The 26,784-nt window shown below is 46.9% G+C and overlaps 1 protein-coding gene across 1 annotated transcript; it reads right to left on the bottom strand.

Annotated features, from left to right (window-relative positions):
• Nucleotides 1–10,968: 10,968 nt before the first annotated feature.
• On the bottom strand, nucleotides 10,969–23,579 carry LOC111947556 (uncharacterized). The gene is made up of 5 exons (XM_023956171.2): nucleotides 20,945–23,579; nucleotides 20,443–20,544; nucleotides 20,172–20,339; nucleotides 19,943–20,059; nucleotides 10,969–19,746 (listed from the first exon to the last, which is right to left on the bottom strand). Exons 1-5 carry the CDS (start codon nucleotides 20,991–20,993, stop codon nucleotides 11,306–11,308), a joined length of 8,877 nt encoding a protein of 2,958 aa, XP_023811939.2. The 5' UTR covers nucleotides 20,994–23,579; the 3' UTR covers nucleotides 10,969–11,305.
• Nucleotides 23,580–26,784: the final 3,205 nt, after the last annotated feature.

Below are 26,784 nucleotides of genomic sequence, written 5' to 3'. Positions count from 1 at the left end.
TGAAGAAGAGCTACATAAAGCATTAACCAACATGCCTAGTAAAAAAGCCCCAGGACCAGACGGCTTCCCAGCAGAATTTTATAAAGGGTTTTGGCAAATTTTAGCTCCCATTTTTCTCAGAATGACAATAAAAATAAAGGTTAACAATTCTCTACCTCCAAATATGAACTCTGCTAATATTATCTTACTTCTGAAACCTGGGAAAGATCCCACATCACCATCCAGCTATCGACCCATATCGCTGATTAATGCAGATCTTAAAATAATCTGCAAAGCTTTGGCGGGAAGGCTGGAGAAGGTAGTTCCCTCTCTAATACATCCTGACCAAACAGGTTTTATAAAGGGTAGACATTCATCTACCAACATGCGCAGATTAATCAACCTCATAGATTATACAACCATCAACAACCGAGAAGCAACCATTTTGTCACTGGATGCAGAAAAGGCATTTGATCGGGTCAACTGGAAATTTTTAATAGCCACCCTGAACAAATTTGGCTTTGGAAAATCGTTTATTAACTGGATTAAAATATTATATGCCTCTCCTAACGCTCGTGTCAGAACTAATGACCAAACATCTCCAAGCTTTAATTTACAAAGAGGAACCAGACAAGGCTGTCCACTATCTCCGTCTTTATTTGCACTATTTATTGAACTTCTAGCTGCTGCTATTAGGCAAAGTCGAGACATTGAAGGCATTCAAACCAAAAATTTAGAACACAAAATAAGTCTTTATGCAGATGATGTTTTACTATTTACTCCAAATTCACAATCTTCCATCTGCCAAATCATCTCCCTAATTAATAGATTTTCCTCAGTTTCAGAATACTCCATAAACTGGTCTAAAAGCACAATTCTGCCAATTAATTGCAATTATCTTAATCTGTTATCTATTAAAATACAAACAGGCAACATCAAGTACTTAGGTATAAATATCTCCTCTAGGCTTTCTGATCTATTCAAGCTAAACCACACCCAACTACTTAAAACAACCGAGGCTGATCTCACTAGATGGAAAACTCTACCCATTTCTCTAATGGGGAGAGTTGAAATCATAAAAATGACGATTCTTCCCAAAATTAACTACCTGTTCTCAATGATTCCTTCCAAACCTCCAACTACTTGGTTCAAATCATTAGACTCATTTATTTCCCAATTCCTCTGGGAAGGTAAACCACCAAGGATCAGTTTAAAAAGTATTAAAAAACCTAAAGATAGAGGAGGACTAGGCCTTCCAGACTTCCAGGACTACTACTCTGCAAACAGACTGTGCTATGTCCAAAAATAGCTGAATCCTGGTGTGTTAGATGAATCTTGGCTAGACATAGAACAAAATCTCTGTGATAACCTAGATATTTCTAATTTACCTTTCTTCAGTTCTAAAATTAAACAACACAAATGCTTCAGAAGTTTAAACATCAGCTCATCTCTAACAGCCTGGTGGGATTTTCTTAAAAAAAACAACCTCACATTATTTCCATGTAAACTCACCCCCATTTGGAACAACTCTGACATTTTGATTAAAAAAAACATGATTCACTTTGCTTCATGAAAGAACAAAGGAATCCAGCAGTTCCAGCATATAATTCAGAATAGAACATTTATGTCCCTCTCAACGTTATCCTCATCCTATGGAATTAATAAAAACAAATTTCTAGAATATCAGCAGCTTAAATCAGCTATAAGCACTAAATACTGCCTGACCCAAATAGACCTAGACCTTCCCCTTACAGTAACACATTTCATGGACCTTAAAAATCCCAAACTCACCTCCAAAATTTACAAGTTGATATCTAACATAGATGAAACAATTTACTTACCCATGACAAAATGGGAGTCTGAGCTATCATTGAATACTAGTGATCAATTTTGGCTACAGATCTGTTTGAATGCCTTTAATATGACCAAAAGTCCTAATCTGCAACTTATTCAGCACAAGATTTTCCACAGAATTCACTACACCGGACAGAGGTTATTTAAAATGGGTCTCAATCAGTCTGCTATATGCACACAGGGCACAGGTAACAACATAGATGACTATCTGCATGCCCTGTGCTTCTGTCATTCAATCATTCTGGCGTAAGGTTTGTGAGGATTTATCAATCTGGTTTAATCATAAGATTCCTTCATGCCCCAAATTCTGCTTATTAGGTGACCTGAATAACATCAACATGGAATCTAACAAGGCTTATATGGTTCTCACCGCTGTATGTATCACAAAGAAAACTATCCTCCTAAACTGGAAATCTACAAATAATCTTAGCATCAACCACTACAGAAACCTCATGTCAGAGCATATTAGTTTAGAGATAATGTCCTCCACTAAAAACCTGTCGGCTTCAGACTCTCCCTGGTCACATCACCTAGTAGGGGTGGGATGGTGATGGGTTGAGCCAGGTCCTGGCTGGTTCGGTGGGCCGGGGTGGGTTTGGGGGGGTGGGTGTTGCTGGGCCTGCTGTTCTCCTGGCCTCGGGGCTCGGGTTGCTTGGGTGGGGCGCACTTTGCCAGCACTTGACAGGGGTTCCTGGGCTGGTGCCTTCTGGGCGCAGGGTGTGGCTGACCGGGAACGATATATATATATGTATATGTATGTATATATATATATATATATATATATATAGTACCCACCATGGAAGCAACGGTTAGAGGCCAAAATCAAGGCAACTCGGAAGGATGTGAGTAAGCTGACAGAGGCTCAAAGAGGTACAATGAGAAAGCAAGTACCTAAGAGATACAGCCAGATGCCCATACCTGAAGCACTGGAATCTGCCAAACAAAGGCTACTAGCCTTAAGCAGCCGCCTCAAGAGGTACACAAGAGACAATGAAGCCAGACGAATAAACAGGTTCTTCGCAACTCAACCTGCAAAAGTGTACGCTCAGTGGCAGGGTCAAAGCAGCCGAGCAGACCCACCAAGGCTGGAAACTGAACAGTACTGGAAAAGTATATGGGAGAAAGAGACGGCACATAACAGTAATGCCCAGTGGCTGGTCACTCTGAGAAAAGAACATAGCAACCTCCCTTAACAGAATCCAGTAACATCACAGTGGCAGACATCCAAGAAAGAGTCTCAGGTATGAAGAACTGGACAGCACTGGGTCCTGACATGATACATGCCTACTGGCTAAAGAAGCTTACCGCACTCCACGAGCGCCTGGCAGCACAAATGAACCAGCTGCTAAGAGATGGGACTCACCCCGAATGGCTAACGGAAGGGCGAACGATCCTGATCCAGAAGGATCCCCCAAAGGGTGCAGTCCCATCCAACTACCGGCCATTAATCTGTCTGTCCACAACATGGAAGCTCATGTCAGGCATCATTGCAACCAAGATAAATAGGCACATGGATCAATTCATGAGTAACACACAGAAGGGCATTGGTAGAGACTCCAGAGGAGCCAAACACCAACTCCTGGTGGACAGAACAGTCGCTCAAGACTGTAAGTCACGACACACCAACCTGTGCACAGCCTGGATTGATTACAAGAAGGCCTATGACTCAGTGCCACACACATGGATCACTGAATGCTTGGAGCTGTACAACATCAACAGGACTCTAAGAGCCTTCATAGGAAACTCAATGAAGCTGTGGAAAACCACCCTTGAAGCCAATGGGAAGCCACTTGCACAAGTGTCCATCAAATGTGGTATATACCAAGGTGATGCTCTGTCCCCACTGCTGTTCTGCATAGGTCTGAACCCCCTCAGCCAAATAATCACCAAGACTGGCTATGGATACCGACTCAGAAATGGGGCCAACATCAGTCACCTCCTCTAAATGGATGACATTAAGCTATATGCTAAGAGCGAGCGTAACATTGACTCCCTGATCCACACCACCAGGATCTACAGTACTGACATTGGGATGTCATTCGGGCTCGAGAAATGTAGCCGGATGGTGACAAAGAGAGGCAAGGTAGTCCACACAGGAGGGGTCTCACTCCCAGAAGGAACAATAGCAGATATCGAGGACAGTTACAAGTACCTTGGAATTCCACAGGCAAATGGCAACTTGGAGCAGGCAACAAGGAAAGCTGCAACAGCTAAATTCCTCCAACGAGTAAGGCAAGTCCTGAGAAGCCAGCTCAATGGCAAAAATAAGACCCGGGCAATAAACAGCTGCGCACTGCCAGTTATCAGATACCCTGCAGGAATAATAAGATGGCCAAAGGAAGAGATACAGACCACGGATGTTAAAACACGAAAGCTCTTCACCATGCATGGAGGGTTCCATCCCAAATCCAGCACCCTGAGACTGTATGCTAGCCGCAAGGAAGGAGGCCGAGGACTAGTGAGCGTAGAAGCCACTATCCAGGATGAAACATCCAAGATGCATGAGTACATCAAGCTCAAGGCCCCAAATGACAGTGTGCTCAGTGAATGTCTCAGGCAATGGAGAGCAGAGGATACAGTGCTGGAGGACAGATCCTCATGGGAGGACAAACCCCTGCATGGGATGTACCACCGGACCATAACTGAAGTGGCTGATATCAAGAAGTCCTACCAATGGCTAGAAAGGGCTGGCCTACAGGACAGCACTGAAGCACTCATCCTGGCAGCTCAGGAACAAGCCCTGAGCACCAGAGCAATAGAGGTTCAGATCTACCACACCAGACAAGACCCAAGGTGTAGGCTGTGCAAAGAGGCGCCTGAAACAATCCAGCACATAACTGCAGGGTGTAAGATGCTGGCAGGGAAAGCATACATGGAGCGCCACAAGTGGCCGGAATAATATACAGGTACATGTGTGCAGAATATGAACTGGAAACCCCAAGATCAAAATGGGAAACACCTCCGAAGGTGGTATAGAATGAGAGGGCAAAGATCCTGTGGGACTTCCAGATCCAGACTGATAGGATGGTAATGGCGAACCAACCTGCAAGAATTAGTATAAAAACTTTAAAATCTGCAAAAAGCTGTGGAGGATTAGAATTACCTAACTTCCACAAATACTTTCTTGCAAATAGATTACAATATATCTTAAAATGGTTAAAAAATAATCCAGAAACCAACTCATGGTTAGACTTGGAACAGGCGTTATGTGGAAAGATCAACCTGTCACAGCTACCATTTATTAGCCAAACAGTTAAAAAACAGGATTGTTTCAAAAGCATTAATATAAATGCCACTTTAACAGCCTGGTGGGAATTTCTCAAAATATCAAAATCATCAATTCAACCGTGCAAAATGACACCCATCTGGAACAACCCGGACATCCTTATTAACAAAAAAATGATTCACTTCCCAGCTTGGCAAGCAGGGGGCATAAAACAACTAGAGCACGTAATTATTGATAGAAGATTCATAACTCCCCAGGAACTTCAAGACAAACATGGAATAAATAACTTTTTGGAATATTAGCAACTTAAATCAAGTATTACTAAAAAGTATAAATTTAAAGACGACGATTTAAAGCTACCAGATGTAGTTACCACTCTGATTAATTTTTCAATCAATAGAACTCTCTCCAAAATATACAAACTTTTATGTAATTTAGATAACAATATTGCCCTTCCAACAAAAAAATGGGATGCAGATTTGAGCATCAGCACAGATGAAAGCTTATGGTCGTCTGCCGTGGTTTGGGGTGGGGGTCGGGGCCTCCGGTGCCTGGCGGGGGCGGTGGGGGCTCCGTTGGTCGGGGGGTCGGGTCCGGTGCCTGGGTGGGGCGGGCTGGGGCGCTGCGTGGTCCTCTGGGCTTGGGTGTGGGGGAGCGTGGTGGGGTGGTGGGGTTGTGGTCTGGCTTGGCTTGGGGGGGTGGTCCCTTTGCCTGCGCTGGGGGGGTTTGGCGGGGGGCCCTGCTCGGGGGGGGGGCCCAGCGGCGCCGGATGGGCTGCCCATCTGCACCTGGGGCTGGGATCGGCCCTTCCCTGGCTCTGGGACGGGACGGGACAACCCTCTCGGGGCCCCCGGTCGCTCTGGGTGTCATCCGCTTCGGCTGCGGGGTCTGGGGTGGTGTGGGGTGGGGGGCTTGTCGGCCCTGTCCTGTGGGGGGGGTGTTCTGGGGGGAAGGGGGGGGGGGCATTTTTTTTTTTTTTTTTACTTGTCCTGTCCAACAGCTAGGCAGACAGATGAGAGCTGAGGGCCTCTTGTGTTGGACATATTTTACTTTAACAAGAGGGGTTATGAATCTCAAGACAAACCAGAGGTATGACTGAATAAACCCCTTTTGTAATTGAGGCCAAACTTTATTCATTCCAACCATGATTGAAAATCTTTGGTGTTGGACCGGACGGAAAAGGAAAGAAGGGAAGAAGAGGGAGGGATGTCAGAGAGGGGGGGGGGGGTGATAGTGAGAGGGGGGGGGGGGTAAGACCATGAAGCAGCATAGAGCAGACAGGTTTACTGGTTGTTTATCATTACAGTACAGTTCAAATGTAGTACAAAAAGGGCGGGGCCTGTTCACACACACTCAAATATTATCAACACACCTGCTAGCTGCAAGAAATGTTCACATGTAAACATGTACACAAAACAGATAGCGTTCACACACGCATACTTATGCCTTTAAACCAACTAGTGTGAAATCTTTCATTCATTCAATCATGCAAACTATAAGTGCAAAGGTGAGCTAACACCTGTGCTCAGGTGAGTGTTCATGTTCCTCTAAAATGGATGGCGGAATGGGAAAAGAAGGAGGAGGAGCGCCCAGCCACCCCCACACCCAGACCCCCGCCGCAGCAGCAGCGGCAGCCGGAATTCCCCCAACGCCACACGGGAACAGGCAAAACCGCCCCCCGGGCGACCAAGATCGCCACCCAGGCCAGGGCCAGCAGGACCGCCGCGAGGCCCCCAGAGCCAGAGAGCAGGGAGGCGCGGAGGGAAAGAGAGCGCCGCCCCAGCCCAGCCAGGAAAGCAGCCCCCCCGCCGCGCCGGAAGAGCCCAACGCAGGGCCCCACCGGAGAAGGACGCCCACAGCCCCACCACCCAGGAGTTCCGGGCATCCCCCCGCCCCAACCCCAGGTACGAGCCAGGACCCCCCAAGGGAGACCCGCTCCGCACTCCAGGCAGCCACCCACCCGGCCCACGGTTGGTCCAGGGAGGAGCAAGGCAGGGGCCCGCCGCCTCCGTCCAGGAGGGGGGAACCCCGGGGAAAAAAGGGTGGCCCACAAGGGGTGTTATAAATATGGCCCGACCAGGCCACGTTGGAAGTTTGTCGAGGCCCAGCGCTCAGGGGCAAGGACCAGGACCCACCCCCCAGGGACACGAACACCCCCGGCTAAGGTGTAATTTGAAGCCCCCCACCGTGCGGAGAGAGCACCGCCGGGCCCAGGGAGCCGGCACCCAAGGGACACGGCCGCCATCGCCAAGGGGCCCGCACCCCCCACCAGGGAAGGGGTAGGGGACAGATGGACCCAGGTCCCCCCCTTCCTTGCAAAATGTGTGTGCGTGTATGTGTGTTTGAGAGGGTGTGTGTGTGCATGTGTGTGTGTTTATGTTGGAATGTATATACTGAAGGGGGAGGGGTGTGTGTACTAAGGGGGGTGCAGTTAAAATTGGCGAGTAGGGCACTAAGGGGACATCTCCTGATTACTCACAGTGATGTCCCCCCACCCTCCCCACCAAGGGGCCCTAAATGTCTAAGGTGCGGTTAAAATTGGCGGGTAGGGTGCCAGGAGGACATCTGCTGCTTGCTTGCAGTGATGTCCAAGCACCCCCCCTACCAAGGACCCTACATGTCTAAGGTGCAAATAAAACCGAAAGAGGGGGGGCCAAATCCATACGGCAACCATAGGAGGGGGGCCACTGCCAAGTAACCCCCCCCCAAGGCGCATCGCAGGCTAGACCCCACACATGCACACACACACCCTTTCAAACACACATACACGCACACACATTTTGCAAGGAAGGTGGGACCTGGGTCCATCTGTCCCCTACCCCTTCCCTGGTGAGGGGTGCTTGTCTGGGGCTGTGGGCGTCCTTCTCCGGTGGGGCCCTGCGTTGGGCGCTCCCGGCGCGGCGGGGGGGCTGCTCTCCTGGTTGGGCTGGGGCGGCGCTGTATTTCCTCCGTGCCTCCCTGCTCTCTGGCTCTGGGGGCCTTGCGGGGGTCCTGCTGGCCCTGGCCTGGGTGGCGGGCTTGGTCGCCCGGGCGGCGGTTGTTCCCTGCCGGTTCCCGTGTGGCGTTGGGGGGATTCCGGCTGCCGCTGCTGCTGCGGTGGGGGTCTTGGGGTGGGGATGGCTGTTTGCATGATTGAATGACTGAAATATTTCACACTAGTGCGAACACTATCTGTTTTGTGTACATGTCGACAGGTGGACATTTTTGCAGCTAGCAGGTGTGTTTATAACATTTGAGTGTGTGTGTGGATAGGCCCCGCCCTTTTTGTACTACATTTGAACTGTACCGTAATGATAAACAACCAGTAAACCTGTCTGCTCTATGCTGCTTCATGGTCTTACCCCCCCCCCCCCCTCTCACTATCACCCCCCCCCCCCCCCCCCTCTGACATCCCTCCCTCTTCTTCCCTTTTTTCCTTTTCCGTCCAGTCCAACACCAAAGATTTTCAATCATGGTTGGAATGAATAAAGTTTGGCCTCAATTACAAAAGGGGTTTATTCAGTCATACCTCTGGTTTGTCTTGAGATTCATAACCCCTCTTGTTAAAGTAAAATATGTCCAACACAAGAGGCCCTCAGCTCTCATCTGTCTGCCTAGCTGTTGGACAGGACAAGTTAAAAAAAAAAAAAAAAAATGCCCCCCCCCCCCCCCCCCCCCAGAACGCCCCCCCACAGGACAGGGCCGACAAGCCCCCCACCCCACACCACCCCAGACCCCGCAGCCGAAGCGGATGACACCCAGAGCGACCAGGGGCCCCGAGAGGGTTGTCCCGTCCCGTCCCAGAGCCAGGGAAGGGCCGATCCCAGCCCCAGGTGCAGATGGGCAGCCCATCCGGCGCCGCTGGGCCCCCCCCCCCGAGCAGGGCCCCCCGCCAAACCCCCCCAGCGCAGGCAAAGGGACCACCCCCCCAAGCCAAGCCAGACCACCCCCCCACCCCCCCACCACGCTCCCCCACACCCAAGCCCAGAGGACCACGCAGCGCCCCAGCCCGCCCCACCCAGGTGCCGGACCCGACCCCCCGACCAACGGAGCCCCCACCGCCCCCGCCAGGCACCGGAGGCCCCGACCCCCACCCCAAACCACGGCAGACGACCATAAGCTTTCATCTGTGCTGATGCTCAAATCTGCATCCCATTTTTTTGTTGGAAGGGCAATATTGTTATCTAAATTACATAAAAGTTTGTATACTTTGGAGAGAGTTCTATTGATTGAAAAATTAATCAGATTGGTAACTACATCTGGTAGCTTTAAATCGTCGTCTTTAAATTTATACTTTTTAGTAATACTTGATTTAAGTTGCTAATATTCCAAAAAGTTATTTATTCCATGTTTGTCTTGAAGTTCCTGGGGAGTTATGAATCTTCTATCAATAATTACGTGCTCTAGTTGTTTTATGCCCCCTGCTTGCCAAGCTGGGAAGTGAATCATTTTTTTGTTAATAAGGATGTCCGGGTTGTTCCAGATGGGTGTCATTTTGCACGGTTGAATTGATGATTTTGATATTTTGAGAAATTCCCACCAGGCTGTTAAAGTGGCATTTATATTAATGCTTTTGAAACAATCCTGTTTTTTAACTGTTTGGCTAATAAATGGTAGCTGTGACAGGTTGATCTTTCCACATAACGCCTGTTCCAAGTCTAACCATGAGTTGGTTTCTGGATTATTTTTTAACCATTTTAAGATATACTGTAATCTATTTGCAAGAAAGTACTTGTGGAAGTTAGGTAATTCTAATCCTCCACAGCTTTTTGCAGATTTTAAAGTTTTTAGACTAATTCTTGCAGGTTTGTTGTTCCATAGAAAGCTTGATATGGATGAGTCTAATGTTTTGAACCATTTTAATGGCGGTTGTGTGGGAATCATTGAGAAGAGATAATTAACTTTGGGTAAGATTTTCATTTTAACCGTGGCTACCTTGCCCATAAGGGACAAAGGCAGGTTGGTCCAGCGTGTTAGATCGTCCTGTATGCTTTTCAGTAATGGGGTGTAGTTTAGCTGCACCAGTTCTGATATTTTGGGGGAAAAGTAGATACCCAGATATTTGATATTTCCTGCTTTAACTGGAATTGTGAGTCTTTGTTCCATATTCCTGTTGAGTGGTAATAAAACAGACTTATTCCAATTAATGGAATAGTCTGATATGGAGGAATAGTCTGATATGGAGTAACAAAGAGTCATTTTTGACGTAAAGTCTTGGATGGCAGAAAACCTCCTACAGCTCAACCAGGAATAAACTGAAGTTTTAGTCATTGGTCCGGAAGACAAGAGAGAGATGATTTGACCACATCTTCAGAACTTGAAACCTTCTCAGTGTGTGAGAAACCTGGACGTTCTTTTTTGACTCTGAGCTGAGATTCATGCCTCACATCAGGAACGTTGTGAAAACAGGATTTTATCATCTTATAAACATTGCCAGAGTCCGCCCGTTCCTCTCTCTGGCAGAGGTGCTGATGTTTTCAAGGGCGACTGTGGGGCAGCGGTAGGGTGGTCGACCCATGATCGTAAGATTGCAGGTTCGATTCCCCCTCCTTGCACGCCCATGTCTTGAAGTGTCCTTGGGCGAGACACTGAACCCCACCTTGCCTCTGGTGGGAGGTTGGTGTCAGTGTTCAGCAGCGGAGCCGCCACCAGTGTGTGACTGTAAAGCCCTTTGGGCCTTGAAGGTAGAAAAGCGCTTTATAAGTATTTATAAGTATATATAAATATACGCCATTTATTTTAGTCCTTTAGATATTTAAAATCCCTGCTCTCTGGTTTATCTTTGTCATGGTAGGGAGAACACGTCAATTCCGGGGGGGGGGGGGTATCTAAGACAGCACAAGGGTTAAACCTACAACTATTACAGAATTATTACTGTTCTTTAGAGTCCCAGGAGCCTCAGTTCAGGCCTCACAAGAAGAGCAAACCCATTTTAGTTTCAAGCATAAAACTTTATTTACAACTGGTTAAAAGACAATAAATTATGTGGAGAAATACAAAGAAATAAATATTTGATGAAAGGATTTAAAAAGCTTCTCTGACTTTAACCAATTAATATTAAATAACAGTTTGTTCCAACAACAAACAATACATAGGAATGTTAAATAATAATGCAGGAACATCAAAAATATCTTCAAGTTTAGGTTCATACTGTGACCTTTTTCACATTTCTAGATTCCCATTGGTAACCAGATGTTCACGTTTGGTTTAGCATGAGAGAGAAATGCAACTTTCCCAACAAAACGGAGCTGAAACCTCCACGGTCAATTACAACATGAAGACCAGAAGACCAAGCAGGAGGTTGAAAACACACATTTGGACAGAAAGTCCAGAACTGCTGGTTGTTGACACCGTGGTTGATTGGGTTGTTCCAGCTCCAGTGGCACCGCTAGTTGCTGGGGCAACTGGTGCAGGGACGGCGGAGGTTGCTGGGGCAACTGGTACAGGGACAGCGGTGGTTGCTGGGGTAACTGGTGCAGCGACGGCGGAGGTTGCTGGGGCTACTGGTGCAGGGACAGCTGTGGTTGCTGGGGCAACTGGTGCAGGGACGGCGGAGGTTGCTGGGGCAACTGGTGCAGGTACGGCAGAGGTTGCTGGGGCAACTGGTGCAGGGACGGCGGAGGTTGCTGGGGCAACTGGTGCAGGTACGGCGGAGGTTGCTGGGGCTACTGGTGCAGGGACGGCGGAGGTTGCTGGGGCAACTGGTGCAGGGACGGCGGATGTTGCAGGGGCAACTGGTGCAGGGACGGCGGAGGTTGCTGGGGCAACTGGTGCAGGTACGGCGGAGGTTGCTGGGGCTACTGGTGCAGGGACGGCGGAGGTTGCTGGGGCAACTGGTGCAGGGACGGCGGAAGTTGCTGGGGCGGCTGGTGCAGGGACGGCGGAGGTTGCTGGGGCAACTGGTCTAGGGTCCGCGTTGGTTGCTGGGGCAACTGGTGCAGGGACGGCGGAGGTTGCTGGGGCGGCTGGTGCAAGGGTGGCGGAGGTTGCTGGGGCAGCTGGTGCAGGGGTGGCGGAGGTTGCTGGGGCAGCTGGTGCAGGGGTGGCGGAGGTTGCTGGGGCAGCTGGTGCAGGAGTGGCGGAGGTTGCTGGGGCAACTGGTGCAGGGGTGGTGTAGGTTGCTGGGGCAACTGGTGCAGGGGTGGCTGAGGTCGCTGGGGCGGCTGGTGCAGGGACGGCAGAGGTCGCTGGGGCGGCTGGTGCAGGGACGGCAGAGGTCGCTGGGGCGGCTGGTGCAGGGACGGCGGAGGTTGCTGGGGCAACTGGTGCCGGATTGGTGGAGGCAGCTGTTGGGCTTGGTAATGCAACTGTTGTGGATTCTGGTGTTGTGGAGGTTGATCCTGCAACTTTCGTGGTTTCAGAAATGGTGGAGGTTGATGCAGGAACTGTTTTGGCTTCAGAGTTAGTGGAAGTTGATATTGCAGAGATTGTGGAGGTCATTGTGGCAGCAGATGATGGTGCGGGGCTTGATGCGGCAACTGTTGTTGCTTCAGACACAGCGGAAGGTAATGCGGCGACTGTTGTGGGGTCAGAGCTTGTCAAGGTTGATGCGGCAACTGTTGTGGCTCCAGAGATAGCAGAGGTTGATGCTGCAATTGTTTTGGTTTCAGCGATAGCGGAGGTTGATTCGGAAACTGTGGTGGCTTCAGAGATAGTGGAAGTTGATGCTGCAGCAGTTGATGTTGCAAAGATGGTTGAATTCATTGCGGCAGCAGTTGATGGTGCAGGTGTTGATGACGCAACTGTTGTGGCTTCAGATATAGCGAAAGTTGATGTGGGGACTGTTGTGGGGTAAGAGCTCGTCAAGGTGGACATGGCAACTGTTGTTGCTTCAGAGACAGCAGAAGTTGATGTGGTGACTGTTGTAGGGTCATAACTTGTCAAGGTGGACATGGCAACTGTTGTTACTTCAGAGATAGCGAAAGTTGATGCGGCGACTGTTGTGGCTTCAAAGTTAGTGGAACTTGATGCTGCAGCAGTTGATGTTGCAGAGATGGTGGAGGTCTTTGCAGCAGCTGTTGATGGTGCGGGGGTTGATGCGGAAACTGTTGTGGCTTCAGAGATGACAGAAGTCGATACAGCAACTGTTGATGCTTCAGAGATAGCAGAAGTTGATGCTGCAACTGTTGTTGCTTCAGAGATAGCAGAAGTTGATAGAGCAACTGTTGTTGCTTCTGAGATTGCGGAAGTTGATGCTGCAGCAGTTGATGTTGCAGAGAAGGTGGAGGTCATTGCGGCAGCAGTTGACGGTGCGGGGGTTGATGCGGCAACTGTTGTTGCTTCAGAGACAGCGGAAGTTGATGCAGAAACTGTTGTGGCTTCGGGGATGACAGAAGTCGAAGCAGCAACTGTTGTTGCTTCAGAGATAGCAGAAGTTGATGTGGCGACTGTTGGGTCAGAGCTTGTCAAGGTGGACATGGCAACTGTTGTTGCTTCAGAGATAGCGGAAGTTGATGTGGCAACTGTTGTGGCTTCAGAGATAGCGGAAGTTGATCCGGCAACTGTTGTTGCTTCAGAGATGGCGGAAGTTGATCCGGCAAATGTTGTTGCTTCAGAGATGGTGGCAGTTGATCCGGCAACTGTTGTTGCTTCAGAGATAGCGGCAGTTGTTGCAGCAACTGTTGTTGCTTCAGAGATGTTGGAAGTTGATGCTGCAACTATTGTTGCGTCAGAGATAGCGGAAAGTGATCCGGCAACTGTTGTTGCTTCAGAGATGGCGGAAGTTGATCCGGCAACTGTTGTTGCTTCAGAGACAGCAGAAGTTGATGTGGCGACTGTTGTAGGGTTAGAGCTTGTCAAGGTGGAAATGGCAACTGTGGTGGTTTCAGAGATAGCGAAAGTTGATGCGATGACCGTTGTGGTTCCAGAGCTTGTTGAGGTTGATGCTGCAACCGTTGTTGCTTCTGAGATGTCGGCAGTTGATCTGGCAACTGTTGCTGCTTCAGAGATGACAGAAGTCGATGCAGCAACTGTTGTTGCTTCAGAGATAGCGGAAGTTGATGCGGCGTCTGTGGTGGCTTCAGAGAGAGTGGAAGTTGATCCTGCAGCAGTTGATGTTGCAGAGATGGTGGAGGTCATTGCGGCAGCAGTTGATGATGTCGGGGTTGATGCGGCAACTGTTGTGGCTTCAAACATGACAGACGTCGATGCTGCAACTGTTGTTGCTTCATAGTCAGTAGAAGTTGATGCTGCAACTGTTGTTGCTTCAGAGATGGTGGAGGTTGATCCGTCAACTGTTGTTGCTTCAGAGATGGCGGGAGTTGATCCGGCAACTGTTGTTGATTCAGAGATGGTGGCAGTTGATCCGCCAATTGTTGTTGCTTCAGAGGTAGTGGAAGTTGATCCGGCAATTGTTGTGGCTTCAGAGCTGACAGAAGTCGATGAAGCAACTGTTGTTGCTTCAGAGACAGCAGAAGTTGATGTGGCGACTGTTGTAGGGTTAGAGCTTGTGAATGTGGAAATGGCAACTGTGGTGGCTTCAGAGATAGCGAAAGTTGATGCGATAACCGTTGTGGTTCCAGAGCTTGTGGAGGTTGATGTGGCAACTGTTGTGGTTTCAGCGCTGGTAGAGTTTGATGTTGCAACTATTGTTGCTTCAGAGATAGTAAAAGTTGATGCTGCAGCAGTTGATGTTGCAGAAATAGGGGAAGTTGATCCGGCAACCGTTGTTGCTTCTGAGATGTCGGCAGTTGATCTGGCAACTGTTGTGGCCTCAGAGATGACATAAGTCGATGCAGCAACTGTTGTAGTTTCTGGTGTTGTGGAGGTTGATGGTGCAACTGTTGTAGTTTCAGAGCTTGTGAAGGTTGATGCTGCACCTGTTGTTGTTTCTGGTGTTGTGGAGGTTGATGCTGCAACTGTTGATGTTTCAGGTGTCGTGGATGTTGATGCTGCAATTGTTGTTGTTTCAGGTGTCGTGGGAGTTGATGGTTCAACTGTTGACGTTTCTGGTTTTGTGGATGTTGATAGTGCAACTGTTGATGTTTCTGGTATTGTGGAGGTTGATGCTGCAACTGTTGTGGTTTCAGAGCTTGTGGAGGTTGATGCTGCAACTGTTGATGTTTCAGGTGTCGTGGATGTTGATGCTGCAATTGTTGTTGTTTCAGGTGTCTTGGAGGTTGATGCTGCAACTGTTGTGGTTTCTGGTGTTGTGGAGGTTGATGCTGCAACTGTTGTGGTTTCAGAGCTTGTGGAGGTTGATGCTGCAACTGTTGTGGTTTCAGGTGTCGTGGATCTTAACGCTGCAATTGTTGATGTTTCTGGTATTGTGGAGGTTGATGCTGCAACTGTTGTGGTTTCAGAGCTTGTGGAGGTTGATGCTGCAACTGTTGTGGTTTCTGGTGTTGTAGAGGTTGATACTGCAACTGTTGTGGTTCCTGGTGTTGTAGAGGTTGATGCTGCAACTGTTGTGGTTTCAGTGCTTGTGGACGTTACTGCTGCAACTGTTGTGGTTCCTGGTGTTGTAGAGGTTGATGCGGCAACTTTTGTGGTTTCAGAGCTTGTGGAGGTTGATGCTGCAACTGTTGTGGTTTCTGGTGTTGTGGAAGATGATGGTGCAACTGTAAAGGTTTCAAACGTGTTGGAGGTTGATGCTGCAACTGTTGTGGCTTCTGGGATTGTGAAGGTTGATGCTGCAACGGTTGAGGTTTCAAACGTGTTGGAGGTTGATGCTGCAACTGTTGTGGTTTCAGAGCTTGTGGAGGTTGATGCTGCAACTGTTGTTGTTTCAGGTGTCGTGGATGTTAATGCTGCAACTGTTGATGTTTCTGAGCTTGTGGAGGTTGATGCTGCAACTGTTGTGGTTTCAGGTGTCGTGGATGTTAATGCTGCAACTGTTGATGTTTCTGAGCTTGTGGAGGTTGATGCTGCAACTGTTGTGGTTTCAGGTGTCGTGGATGTTAATGCTGCAACTGTTGATGTTTCTGAGCTTGTGGAGGTTGATGCTGCAACTGTTGTGGTTTCAGGTGTCGTGGATGTTGATGCAGCAACTGTTGTGGTTCCTGGTGTTGTAGAGGTTGACACTGCAACTGTTGTGGTTTCAGTGCTTGTGGACATTGCTGCTGCAACTGTTGTGGTTCCTGGTGTTGTAGAGGTTGATGCGGCAACTGTTGTGGTTTCAGAGCTTGTGGAGGTTGATGCTGCAACTGTTGTGGTTCCTGGTGTTGTAGAGGTTGATGCGGCAACTGTTGTGGTTTCAGAGCTTGTGGACGTTGCTGCTGCAACTGTTGTGGTTTCTGGTGTATTGGAAGTTGATGCAGCAACTGTTGTGGTTTCAGAGCTTGTGGAGGTTGATGCTGCAACTGTTGTGGTTTCTGGTGTTGTGGAAGTTGATGGTTCAACTGAGGTTTCTGGTGTTGTTGAGGTTGATACTGCAACTGTTGTGGTTCCTGGTGTAGTAGAGGTTGATGCTGCAACTGTTGAGGTTTCAGAAATTGCAGAGGTTGATGGTGCAACTGTTGCAGTTTCTGGTGTTGTGGAGGTTGATGGTGCAATTGTTGTGGTTTGAGAGCTTATGGAGGTTGATGCTGCAACTGTTGAGGTTTCAGGTGTTGTAGTGGTTGATGCTGCAACTGTTGTGGTTTCAGAATTTGTGGAGGTTGACGAAGTTGCAGGTGCCGTAGCAGCAGTTGTGGTTGCTTGAGTAGTAGAGGTTGATGCTGCAACTGTTGTGGTTTCTGGTGGTGTGGACATTTCTGCTGCAACTGTTGTGGTTTCAGAGCTTGTGGACGTTGCTGCTGCAACTGTTGTGGTTTCTGGTGTTGTGGAGGTTGATGCTGCAACTGTTGTGGTTCCTGGTGCAGTAGATGTTGATGCTGCAACTGTTGTGGTTTCAGGTGTTGTAGAGGTTGATGCTGCAACTGTTGATGTTTCAGGTGTCGTGGATGTTGATGCTGCAATTGTTGTTGTTTCAGGTGTCTTGGATGTTGATGCTGCAACTGTTGTGGTTTCAGGTGTTGTAGAGGTTGATGCTGCAACTGTTGATGTTTCAGGTGTCGTGGATGTTGATGCTGCAACTGTTGTGGTTTCAGGTGTTGTAGAGGTTGATGCTGCAACTGTTGATGTTTCTGGTATTGTGTAGGTTGATGCTGCAACTGTTGTGGTTTCAGGTGTTGTAGAGGTTGATGCTGCAACTGTTGATGTTTCAGGTGTCGTGGATGTTGATGCTGCAACTGTTGTGGTTTCAGGTGTTGTAGAGGTTGATGCTGCAACTGTTGATGTTTCTGGTATTGTGTAGGTTGATGCTGCAACTGTTGTGGTTTCAGGTGTTGTAGAGGTTGATGCTGCAACTGTTGATGTTTCAGGTGTCGTGGATGTTGATGCTGCAACTGTTGTGGTTTCAGGTGTTGTAGAGGTTGATGCTGCAACTGTTGATGTTTCTGGTATTGTGTAGGTTGATGCTGCAACTGTTGTGGTTTCAGAGCTTGTGGAGGTTGATGCTGCAACTGTTGTGGTTTCAGGTGTCGTGGATCTTAACGCTGCAACTGTTGATGTTTCTGGTATTGTGGAGGTTGATGCTGCAACTGTTGTGGTTTCAGAGCTTGTGGAGGTTGATGCTGCAACTGTTGTGGTTTCTGGTGTTGTAGAGGTTGATACTGCAGCTGTTGTGGTTCCTGGTGTTGTAGAGGTTGATGCTGCAACTGTTGTGGTTCCTGGTGTTGTAGAGGTTGATGCGGCAACTTTTGTGGTTTCAGAGCTTGTGGAGGTTGATGCTGCAACTGTTGTGGTTTCTGGTGTTGTGGAAGATGATGGCGCAACTGTAAAGGTTTCAAACGTGTTGGAGGTTGATGCTGCAACTGTTGTGGCTTCTGGGATTGTGAAGGTTGATGCTGCAACGGTTGAGGTTTCAAACGTGTTGGAGGTTGATGCTGCAACTGTTGTGGTTTCAGAGCTTGTGGAGGTTGATGCTGCAACTGTTGTTGTTTCAGGTGTCGTGGATGTTAATGCTGCAACTGTTGATGTTTCTGAGCTTGTGGAGGTTGATGCTGCAACTGTTGTGGTTTCAGGTGTCGTGGATGTTAATGCTGCAACTGTTGATGTTTCTGAGCTTGTGGAGGTTGATGCTGCAACTGTTGTGGTTTCAGGTGTCGTGGATGTTAATGCTGCAACTGTTGATGTTTCTGAGCTTGTGGAGGTTGATGCTGCAACTGTTGTGGTTTCAGGTGTCGTGGATGTTGATGCAGCAACTGTTGTGGTTCCTGGTGTTGTAGAGGTTGACACTGCAACTGTTGTGGTTTCAGTGCTTGTGGACATTGCTGCTGCAACTGTTGTGGTTCCTGGTGTTGTAGAGGTTGATGCGGCAACTGTTGTGGTTTCAGAGCTTGTGGACGTTGCTGCTGCAACTGTTGTGGTTTCTGGTGTATTGGAAGTTGATGCAGCAACTGTTGTGGTTTCAGAGCTTGTGGAGGTTGATGCTGCAACTGTTGTGGTTTCTGGTGTTGTGGAAGTTGATGGTTCAACTGAGGTTTCTGGTGTTGTTGAGGTTGATACTGCAACTGTTGTGGTTCCTGGTGTAGTAGAGGTTGATGCTGCAACTGTTGAGGTTTCAGAAATTGCAGAGGTTGATGGTGCAACTGTTGCAGTTTCTGGTGTTGTGGAGGTTGATGGTGCAATTGTTGTGGTTTCTGGTGTTGTGGAGGTTGATGGTGCAATTGTTGTGGTTTCTGGTGTAGTAGAGGTTGATGCTGCAACTGTTGAGGTTTCAGGTGTTGTAGAGGTTGATGCTGCAACTGTTGTGGTTTCAGAATTTGTGGAGGTTGACGAAGTTGCAGGTGCCGTAGCAGCAGTTGTGGTTTTTTGAGTAGTAGAGGTTGATGCTGCAACTGTTTTGGTTTCTGGTGTTGTGGAAGTTGATGGTGCAACTGTTGAGGTTTCAGAGCTTGTGGACGTTTCTGCTGCAACTGTTGTGGTTTCTGGTGTTGTGGAGGTTGATGCAGCAACTGTTGTGGTTTCAGAGCTTGTGGAAGTTGATGGTGCAACTGTTGAGGTTTCAGAGCTTGTGGACGTTTCTGCTGCAACTGTTGTGGTTCCTGGTGCAGTAGAGGTTGATGCTGCAACTGTTGTGGTTTCAGGTGTTGTAGAGGTTGATGCTGCAACTGTTGTGGTTTCAGAATTTGTGGAGGTTGACGAAGTTGCAGGTGCCGTAGCAGCAGTTGTGGTTTCTTGAGTAGTAGAGGTTGATGCTGCAACTGTTTTGGTTTCTGGTGTTGTGGAAGTTGATGGTGCAACTGTTGAGGTTTCAGAGCTTGTGGACGTTTCTGCTGCAACTGTTGTGGTTTCTGGTGTTGTGGAGGTTGATGCAGCAACTGTTGTGGTTTCAGAGCTTGTGGAAGTTGATGGTGCAACTGTTGAGGTTTCAGAGCTTGTGGACGTTTCTGCTGCAACTGTTGTGGTTCCTGGTGCAGTAGAGGTTGATGCTGCAACTGTTGTGGTTTCAGGTGTTGTAGAGGTTGATGCTGCAACTGTTGTGGTTTCAGAACTTGTGGAGGTTGATGAAGTTGCAGGTGCCGTAGCAGCAATTGTGGTTGCTTTCGTAGTAGAAGTCGTTGGTTGAACAGTTGTGGTTATGCTGGTTGCAGCGCTGCAAACTGGTCCAGGGGTGATGTCACCAACGTTCTCCATGAAAGGCAGCCTCCCCAGGCCGGTTGCAGCTGCACATGTGTTTGGAGACACGCAGCCCAGAGCTGGATATGATGTGGAGCCGTTATTCACTGTAGATCAACACAAGGAGGTTTAGTTCAGAATGTTGCAAACATGAACAATAAGGAAGCTGATCAAATCAAGTTCTTGCTAACACGTTTTGGAATCTCTGACTCATGAGTTCTCCTCAAACACAAAGGCTGATGATTATTCCAAAGCAGAAGAAGATTCTTGAGGTCAGACTCCTAAGTTGCCATGAAAACTCACAGGTTGCTTGGAAGCAGCTGGTCTGGTCTCCTGAACACTGGACTGTAGAGCTGCACTGAGAGGTGGGCGGGTCACAGCCGGGACACGTCAGGCCGTTAGCATACGGAGGGGTAGGAACTGAAACCCAGTAAGAGATTTATTATCAACCAGACAAATGTGTAGAAGCTTCAGAGGAACATCCACATGTTTGGAAATCGGAGGTTTGCAGTAAAAAGCTGAGTGTCCGTACAAGCCAGGGTCTGGGAGTTGCAGTTGTCCGAGTTGCAGCACTGAGCCGATGCAATGGCACTGGAATAACCCAAGTTGACGGAAAAGGTTGCCGCTCCAGCCATGGGACAAAGAGAAGGAGCAGCACAGTCCTTGTAGACCCGTGTTCCTGAAGCTCCAGGTGAAGAGGCTGCAGTCAAAGGACAGTTGGAGTTACTGATGGAAACCCCACAGAACTTCCCAGAACAACATTCAGGCTTTCACTGTACGGTCATGAGAGGAGAAGAGCATACCTGTGATGGAAGCGGTTACACACAAGGTCCCTGAGCTGCAATTCTTGCTAGATGTGGTTGAACATGCTGCGTCTGCACAGGCGTCACACTGAAGAGCAGCAGCTGCAGAGACAAAAAGATTTCAGTCCAGTCATGAATATGGATCCACTTTTCTGCAGGGATCCTTTCTGATCCGGTTGTTGTGTGTAATCATGACAATGAGCGATCCATTTGGAGTCAAGGACAAAAACGTTCAAGTTTCAAAGCTTTAGAATGGAGAGTTTCCTGTTGAACTTGAAACTTCTCATCTTTCAAATATTCTATTTGATCATTTCTAAGCGTTCTTTATCCCAGAGAAATCTATTTACCCTCACATTTCAAATGTTGGACTTCCTAAAGAGTTTTCTGCAGTTGAATCTTTGAATTGAACACAAACGAAGGGAAAACCTGGAAAGAGCTGCTCAGACGTCCCAGACGCTTCAAAGATCCCAAAGTGGGAGAGAAACAGGTGAATGTTGGTTACCTGAGCTGCAGAGCGCATAGATGAGAGTCAGAGAGAAGATCAGCTTCATCTTGATGCACAGGTGACTTCTGCCGGTTTGATGCTGCTGCTGAGCAGCTGCTCTGCTTTTATGCTGCTCAGGTGACCTCAGCTCTGGGTGTGTTGCTGTGCTACAGCGTCAAACCCGTGTTACCTCCTTTGTGAGCATCACAACAAGCAGGCACACCCTTCTGAACCGTCAACATCTATTTGTGGAATATTTAGCTCAGAGAACGGGGGAACGCCCCATGAATCACAGTCAATGGAGAGAAAGAACTAAAGCATTTCTATTGATTAGTAGCTTCAGGTAAACGGGTGCGTTATGGGTCTGAAGATGACGTTCAAACACTAAAGTCCATGTCGTTCCTCATATTTGAGCATCACTTTGCTTCTGTGGGTTTTGGTAACGGTAAAGGAAAATGTCAAGTCCTTTCTAAGGAGCAGTTTCTTTTCCATTGCAGTCACGTTTTCATGCTGTGTTCATTGTGTGGGGGGGTCACAGGATCAGTGGAGGGGGTCAACGGTTTGAATCTTGGTGGTTCCTTTTTTCCAGGTCGTTTTGAACTGTAAAGCTCTGAGAGCTGCTGAAAGCGTGGAAAGATGTTTGCATGAATAAAGGTGGACTTCTATGGAGGTTCTGTCAGTATTTCAGGCAAACGACGTCCTTATTGGTTCTACATGTGAGCAGCACATATTTGCTCCTGTTTCCAGGTGTTTCTTGTTGCTGCTGTGGTTTGTTGTGTGAAAACCTGGATGAGGAAAAAGGGAGAAACGTTCCGCTGAATGAGAAGCAGAGATGCTTTCCTGCGTCGGTGCGTCTTTTGACGCTACAGAAAGTGATTGACGTGGAGTGGAATGCTTCAAATTACGGGGCAACGCTGCGGCCTGTGTCACAGTCCTGCTGTTCTCCTGAGTCCACGTCAGGAATCTGGTCCGTTCACTTCTCTGCTGCAGGGCGGGGCGCGGCACGCTGTCCTCCCATCATGCAGCAGCTGGCCCTGAGCCAGTGAGAATTAATTAAACATGGTATGGAACAAAAGACGACATCCATCCAAGAATGTACAGAGATTATAAAGCAGCTCAATTTTATTATGAAACTTTCTGTTTGAGAGATGGAATTTGAATGATTTTATGGAAAGAAAAGTCTATACACACACACACCCACACACACAGACACACACGTACAGACACACACACACAGACATATCATAACCAATAGTCAATAAAATATTAGTTTCTTTATTTTCGTGTTCAATTCAATTCAATTCAATTCAATTTTATTTGTATAGCTCAAAATCACAACAACAGTCGTCTCGATGGGCTTCAAAGTAAAACATGAACTCAAAAGGATCACGAATACGAAGAGTTCAATAGAAAAATACTAAAATGAACTAACAAACTGACTAAGCTATACTGGCATCCCTGCCCTTAGACCCCCCTTCGCGGTAAGGAAAAACTCCCAAAAAAACCGGATTCCGGAAAAAACTGAGAAACCTCAGGGGTGTCCACATGAAGGAGGGATCCTCCCCCAGGACGGACAGGCGATTTACCAGAAATCTTAGAGAAGAATTAACTTATCTAAATCTACAACTACACATTTAAAGTCCAGCAGACGAGCTTCATCCAGCCGTGGTTGTGGGGACAGTCAAAGGCGCGAGTCGAGCCGGAGACAGGAACCACAGCCAGGTGTAGGAGCAGGAGCAGAGGCGAGGTACTAGGCGAGGTAAACGGTGTTGCTCTCTCATTCTCTACCATCTCTGAGGTGTTTTTTTCATCTTGACGTTTGGGGTTTACTGTCTACATTCTGCACACATTCTGCTAATACTATTTAATATAAATAATATTAGCAGTTTTGCATGTTACCAGCATAGAATCTAAGCACACACTTCAGTTCATTTGCTGTTAAATGTCTTTTTATTAATCTTTTCTTGATAATTTTACTGACCAGTTTGTTTAAACGGTTTTTGAGTCTCATGGTGGTCTCAACTTCAGTTTATGGTCCAAAAAACGTAGCGTTAAATTGCTAATGCTAACTTTACCATACTGAACGTATTGATATCATATTTATCACAAAATATAACAGCTTTTGTCCCATTTCCTTCAATGACTTAAAAGAAAAGCATTTTTAAATCAATCATCACATTGTTGCACTGAACCATCGAGCATCTGGGAAGCCTTTCAAAAACATTCCAGGAGAACAGCAGAGGTGACTGTTGTGGAGCAGGAAGTCAGAAAGATTAAGGGGGAAGTGAGGGGCATTGAAGAGGATGAAGAGTAGAAAGGCACTTGGGTCGAGACCGGGAGTTTGGGTATGGATCCCATAGCAGATAATTACAGGGCTAGTATGACCAATACCATTAAGAAATACCATTAAATACCATTAAAAAAAAGATGTATAGCATAATAATTTCGGAATTTCCCCTTTTTTTTACTTCCTGGTTCTTCTATTATCAGACACGGTTGGGTTTTTCATGCACTGACATGTTTTGACGGACGTCTTCTGTCTTCGTCAGAGTCGTCATCAGATGGTTATGTGACGTATATAAAAACAGATGATTGTCTTATCCCCCTTCCCCTCCTATTATCACCCCCTACCCCCCCTCTCTCTAACGTCCCTCTCTCTTCTTCCCCTCTTTCCTTTTCCGTCCGGTCCAACACCAAAGATTTTCAGACATGTTTGAAATTAATAAAGTTTGGCCTCAATTACAAAAGGGGTTTATTCAGACATACCTTTGGTTTGTCTGAAGATTAATAACCCCTCTTGTTAAAGTAAAATATGTCCAACCCAAGAGGCCCTCAGCTCTCATCTGTCTGCCCAGCTGTTGGACAGGACAAGTTAAAGAAAAAAAAAAAAAAAAAAAAAAAAAAAAAAAACAGATGATTGTGACATCAAGGGGCGGAGTCACCTGTCAAAGTTTGACAGGTGACTCCGCCCCTTGATGTCCGTTTCCATCTGTGGTGTCTGTTTTTTTAGTGCGGAGGGTTCTTTTCCCAGTCCAGGATGTGGTTTTGATGCTTGCAGTGGCCCGTTATGGCTGATCATGGAGGCGGTGGAGATCCCAAAGCGAGCCCACACTTCCATGAACCGGAATGAGGGGGCCTTCCTGCTCTCTCATGGAAACGGGCATCAAGGGGCGGAGACTCCGCCCTCACAATCAGTGGCGGTTCGGGTACAAATGACGCCCTGGGCGAGCCACACCATTAGCGCCCCTTCAGTGCCCACAAATTATGACCCAGAAGTGCACAATTGCTTGTTATAGTTATCTTAATTGTTTAAATATTTAACAAATACAAATTATAAAAAGTGGCTTGTAAATTCCTACTGCTTTAAGTACTGTTATAAAAAAAATTCCAAAAGTAGCAATAACTTACAAGGATAACATCAGTGACAGGAGGTAGATGCACGTGGTACATCTTCATCATCTTGCCTTGCAGCAGGTGCTTCTAAATATTTTAGAAGTGCATCTAAAATGAATGGAAAAATAGAACATTGTTACAAATTACAATAGACACATATATAAAAGTAGAGGGGATTAAAGCTGTATATTTTTAATGCAATTTCTGACAAAACCCACCACAAAGTTAAATTTAAATAATACTGAGAATAAGAGACAAAGTACTGAAAACATGTAATTACAAAAATATAAATAACGTGACAGCTGGTCATCATTTTGTGTTATGCTATTTTAATAAAAGCACAACATGAGTGAAGAAATTAATTACAATTGGATATGAGTGAATATTAAAATTGTATTTAATTAGCTGAATTTAGTGCCCAAATAGAGTTGGATTAAATAAGAAATTTTGAAAGTAGAGGCTAAACGATGTAGCCTTAGCCTAACTTTTTATTCAAAGTTTAAAAAGTTGTCTTAGACTAACACATAATGACATGAACAATATTTAATATCAATTAATATACCTTTAATATACCTTTGTTCTTTTCACATTTCTCTTGGACTTCTTTTTTCTTTTTACTGGCTTCTTTTTTTTTTCTTTTTAGCTAGGGATGATTTATTAGACTGTAAAATATTTCCAATTACCTGTTAGTTATTCACCCAGCCGCCGGTGAATTGCGCCCCCCTCTCCATTGTTTGACTTGTTATCGCCCAAAGAGTCCCGACTCCCACAAATAGGTGAGGGTGGGAAAAAAATTGGCAAGGGCGCACTTTTCAGTGTCGTGCAGCAGAAGGCGCACTGTAACATTTAAAATGGAACCTTCAAATGTAGTGGTGGTTACGTACACGGTGGGTCTGCTGTGTTGGATTGTATCCCAGAATTCTCTGCTCTGCTAGCTCTGGTTGAAATGGGGTTGAGTTCAGGTTTTTCTTTTGCATATGTACCCTGTCAAATGGCAGTTATATGTTGTTTTACCCTTAGCTATGCTCGCACGCACGCACACACACACACTCACGTCTGCGCGCCTACAGCGACAGCAGAGTTTCACTCAGGCACACGCAGCTGCATGATCTCACTCATTCTGTCTCTGGCTTAACAACTTTTTTTTCCATTCTTCTATTTTTAGCTGTCCTTTCACACCATACGTTATCTTTTATTTTAACATATATTGTAGGCTGTTTGGGTCTTTTTGTACTATATATTCATTGGCCCCCTGTAAGGGAGCCCCCTCAGGGGCTTTACTCATGTTACTACCCATATCACAGCTGTAGGCCGCTGAAATTTCAACAGTCCACACTTTTGAGTTTGTCGAAAAATTTAAAAACTCCGAGATTTCTTTGGTGACCTTGGCCAACCAGGAGGCGTGGCTCGCTTTGTCCCTACTTCCTGGTCCAGGGAGATTAATTTAGCTCCAATCTCCGACACCAAGCTCACTTTGATGTCTATGTGAAAATATATATTTCTTATATGTGTGTCTATGTAGTAATACAATTTTATATATTTTTAATTTTTAATTTTTTTATTTTTATTTATTAATTTTTATGTTCCCTGCCACCTGTACTGCCTTTTTGCAGGAGTCCTCCAGAGAGGGTCTTTAAAGTACCTCTCCTTATTTTTTTAGCGCTTTTTTACTTTTGCATGCTGGGACTGGATAACGTTCAGCCAGAAACCTTTTCTGCTATTTTTACTCTCAACACTGTGATCGCATGCAAAACTCACTCAGTCCTGTGGTTCATCATTTCCGGTCGGATCTCGTCAAGCCACCGGTGGCAGATGAGGGTTAGACCGATGACGCTGGCCCGGCGAAGAATTCACCTCCAGGGACATTCTTCCAGACGGCCTATAATGTCCGGGCGTGCATGGCTTCAGGGCGTCATTCTCAGTCCGCCACCGGTGGGTATGTTGAGATCCGGGTCACGGCACCAAGATGTCAGGGTTCTGACTTTTTCCTTCATAAAGAGAAGAACCACACAGGAGATGAGAACGTTTGTTAGACTGCAGGAGGAGAATCGGTCTGTGACAGCAGGAACAGAGGAGTTCTGCCTGCAGTGGATCCAGTCTAGTCTTATTGGTGGCCAGGGTTGATAACATAAAAGTAGGTCAAGCAGTACAGGAACATCATATTCTTGTATAATCAGAACTTTTTCAGGTCATGGTTTTCTTACTGAAAGATAAAACTTAGACATCAGATGATGGTGATAATAGCGTGTCAGCAAATGATAATTACATAACCCTAACAGCAGCAGAGCCAGGAAAGAGTCCAACTTCATTCAGTTCCTGAGGTGCAACAATCCAACCAGGGAATAGAAAAATGTTCCTTTTAATAAATCACTGGCCTAGAGATAAAAACTCTAGAACATCCTCTTCAAAGTATAAAGTGAAGCGTGAAGATCAGATGCATCCAGTGCATCTTTCACAACGCAGTG

Source organism: Oryzias latipes, chromosome 6 (assembly GCF_053564925.1).
Source record: "Oryzias latipes strain Hd-rR chromosome 6, Olatipes_Hd-rR_3.1".
In the NCBI taxonomy this organism is placed as follows: Eukaryota; Metazoa; Chordata; class Actinopteri; order Beloniformes; family Adrianichthyidae; genus Oryzias; species Oryzias latipes.
The sequence above is the reverse complement of the archived record's forward strand: the minus strand, read 5'-3'. Positions and strand labels throughout refer to the sequence as shown.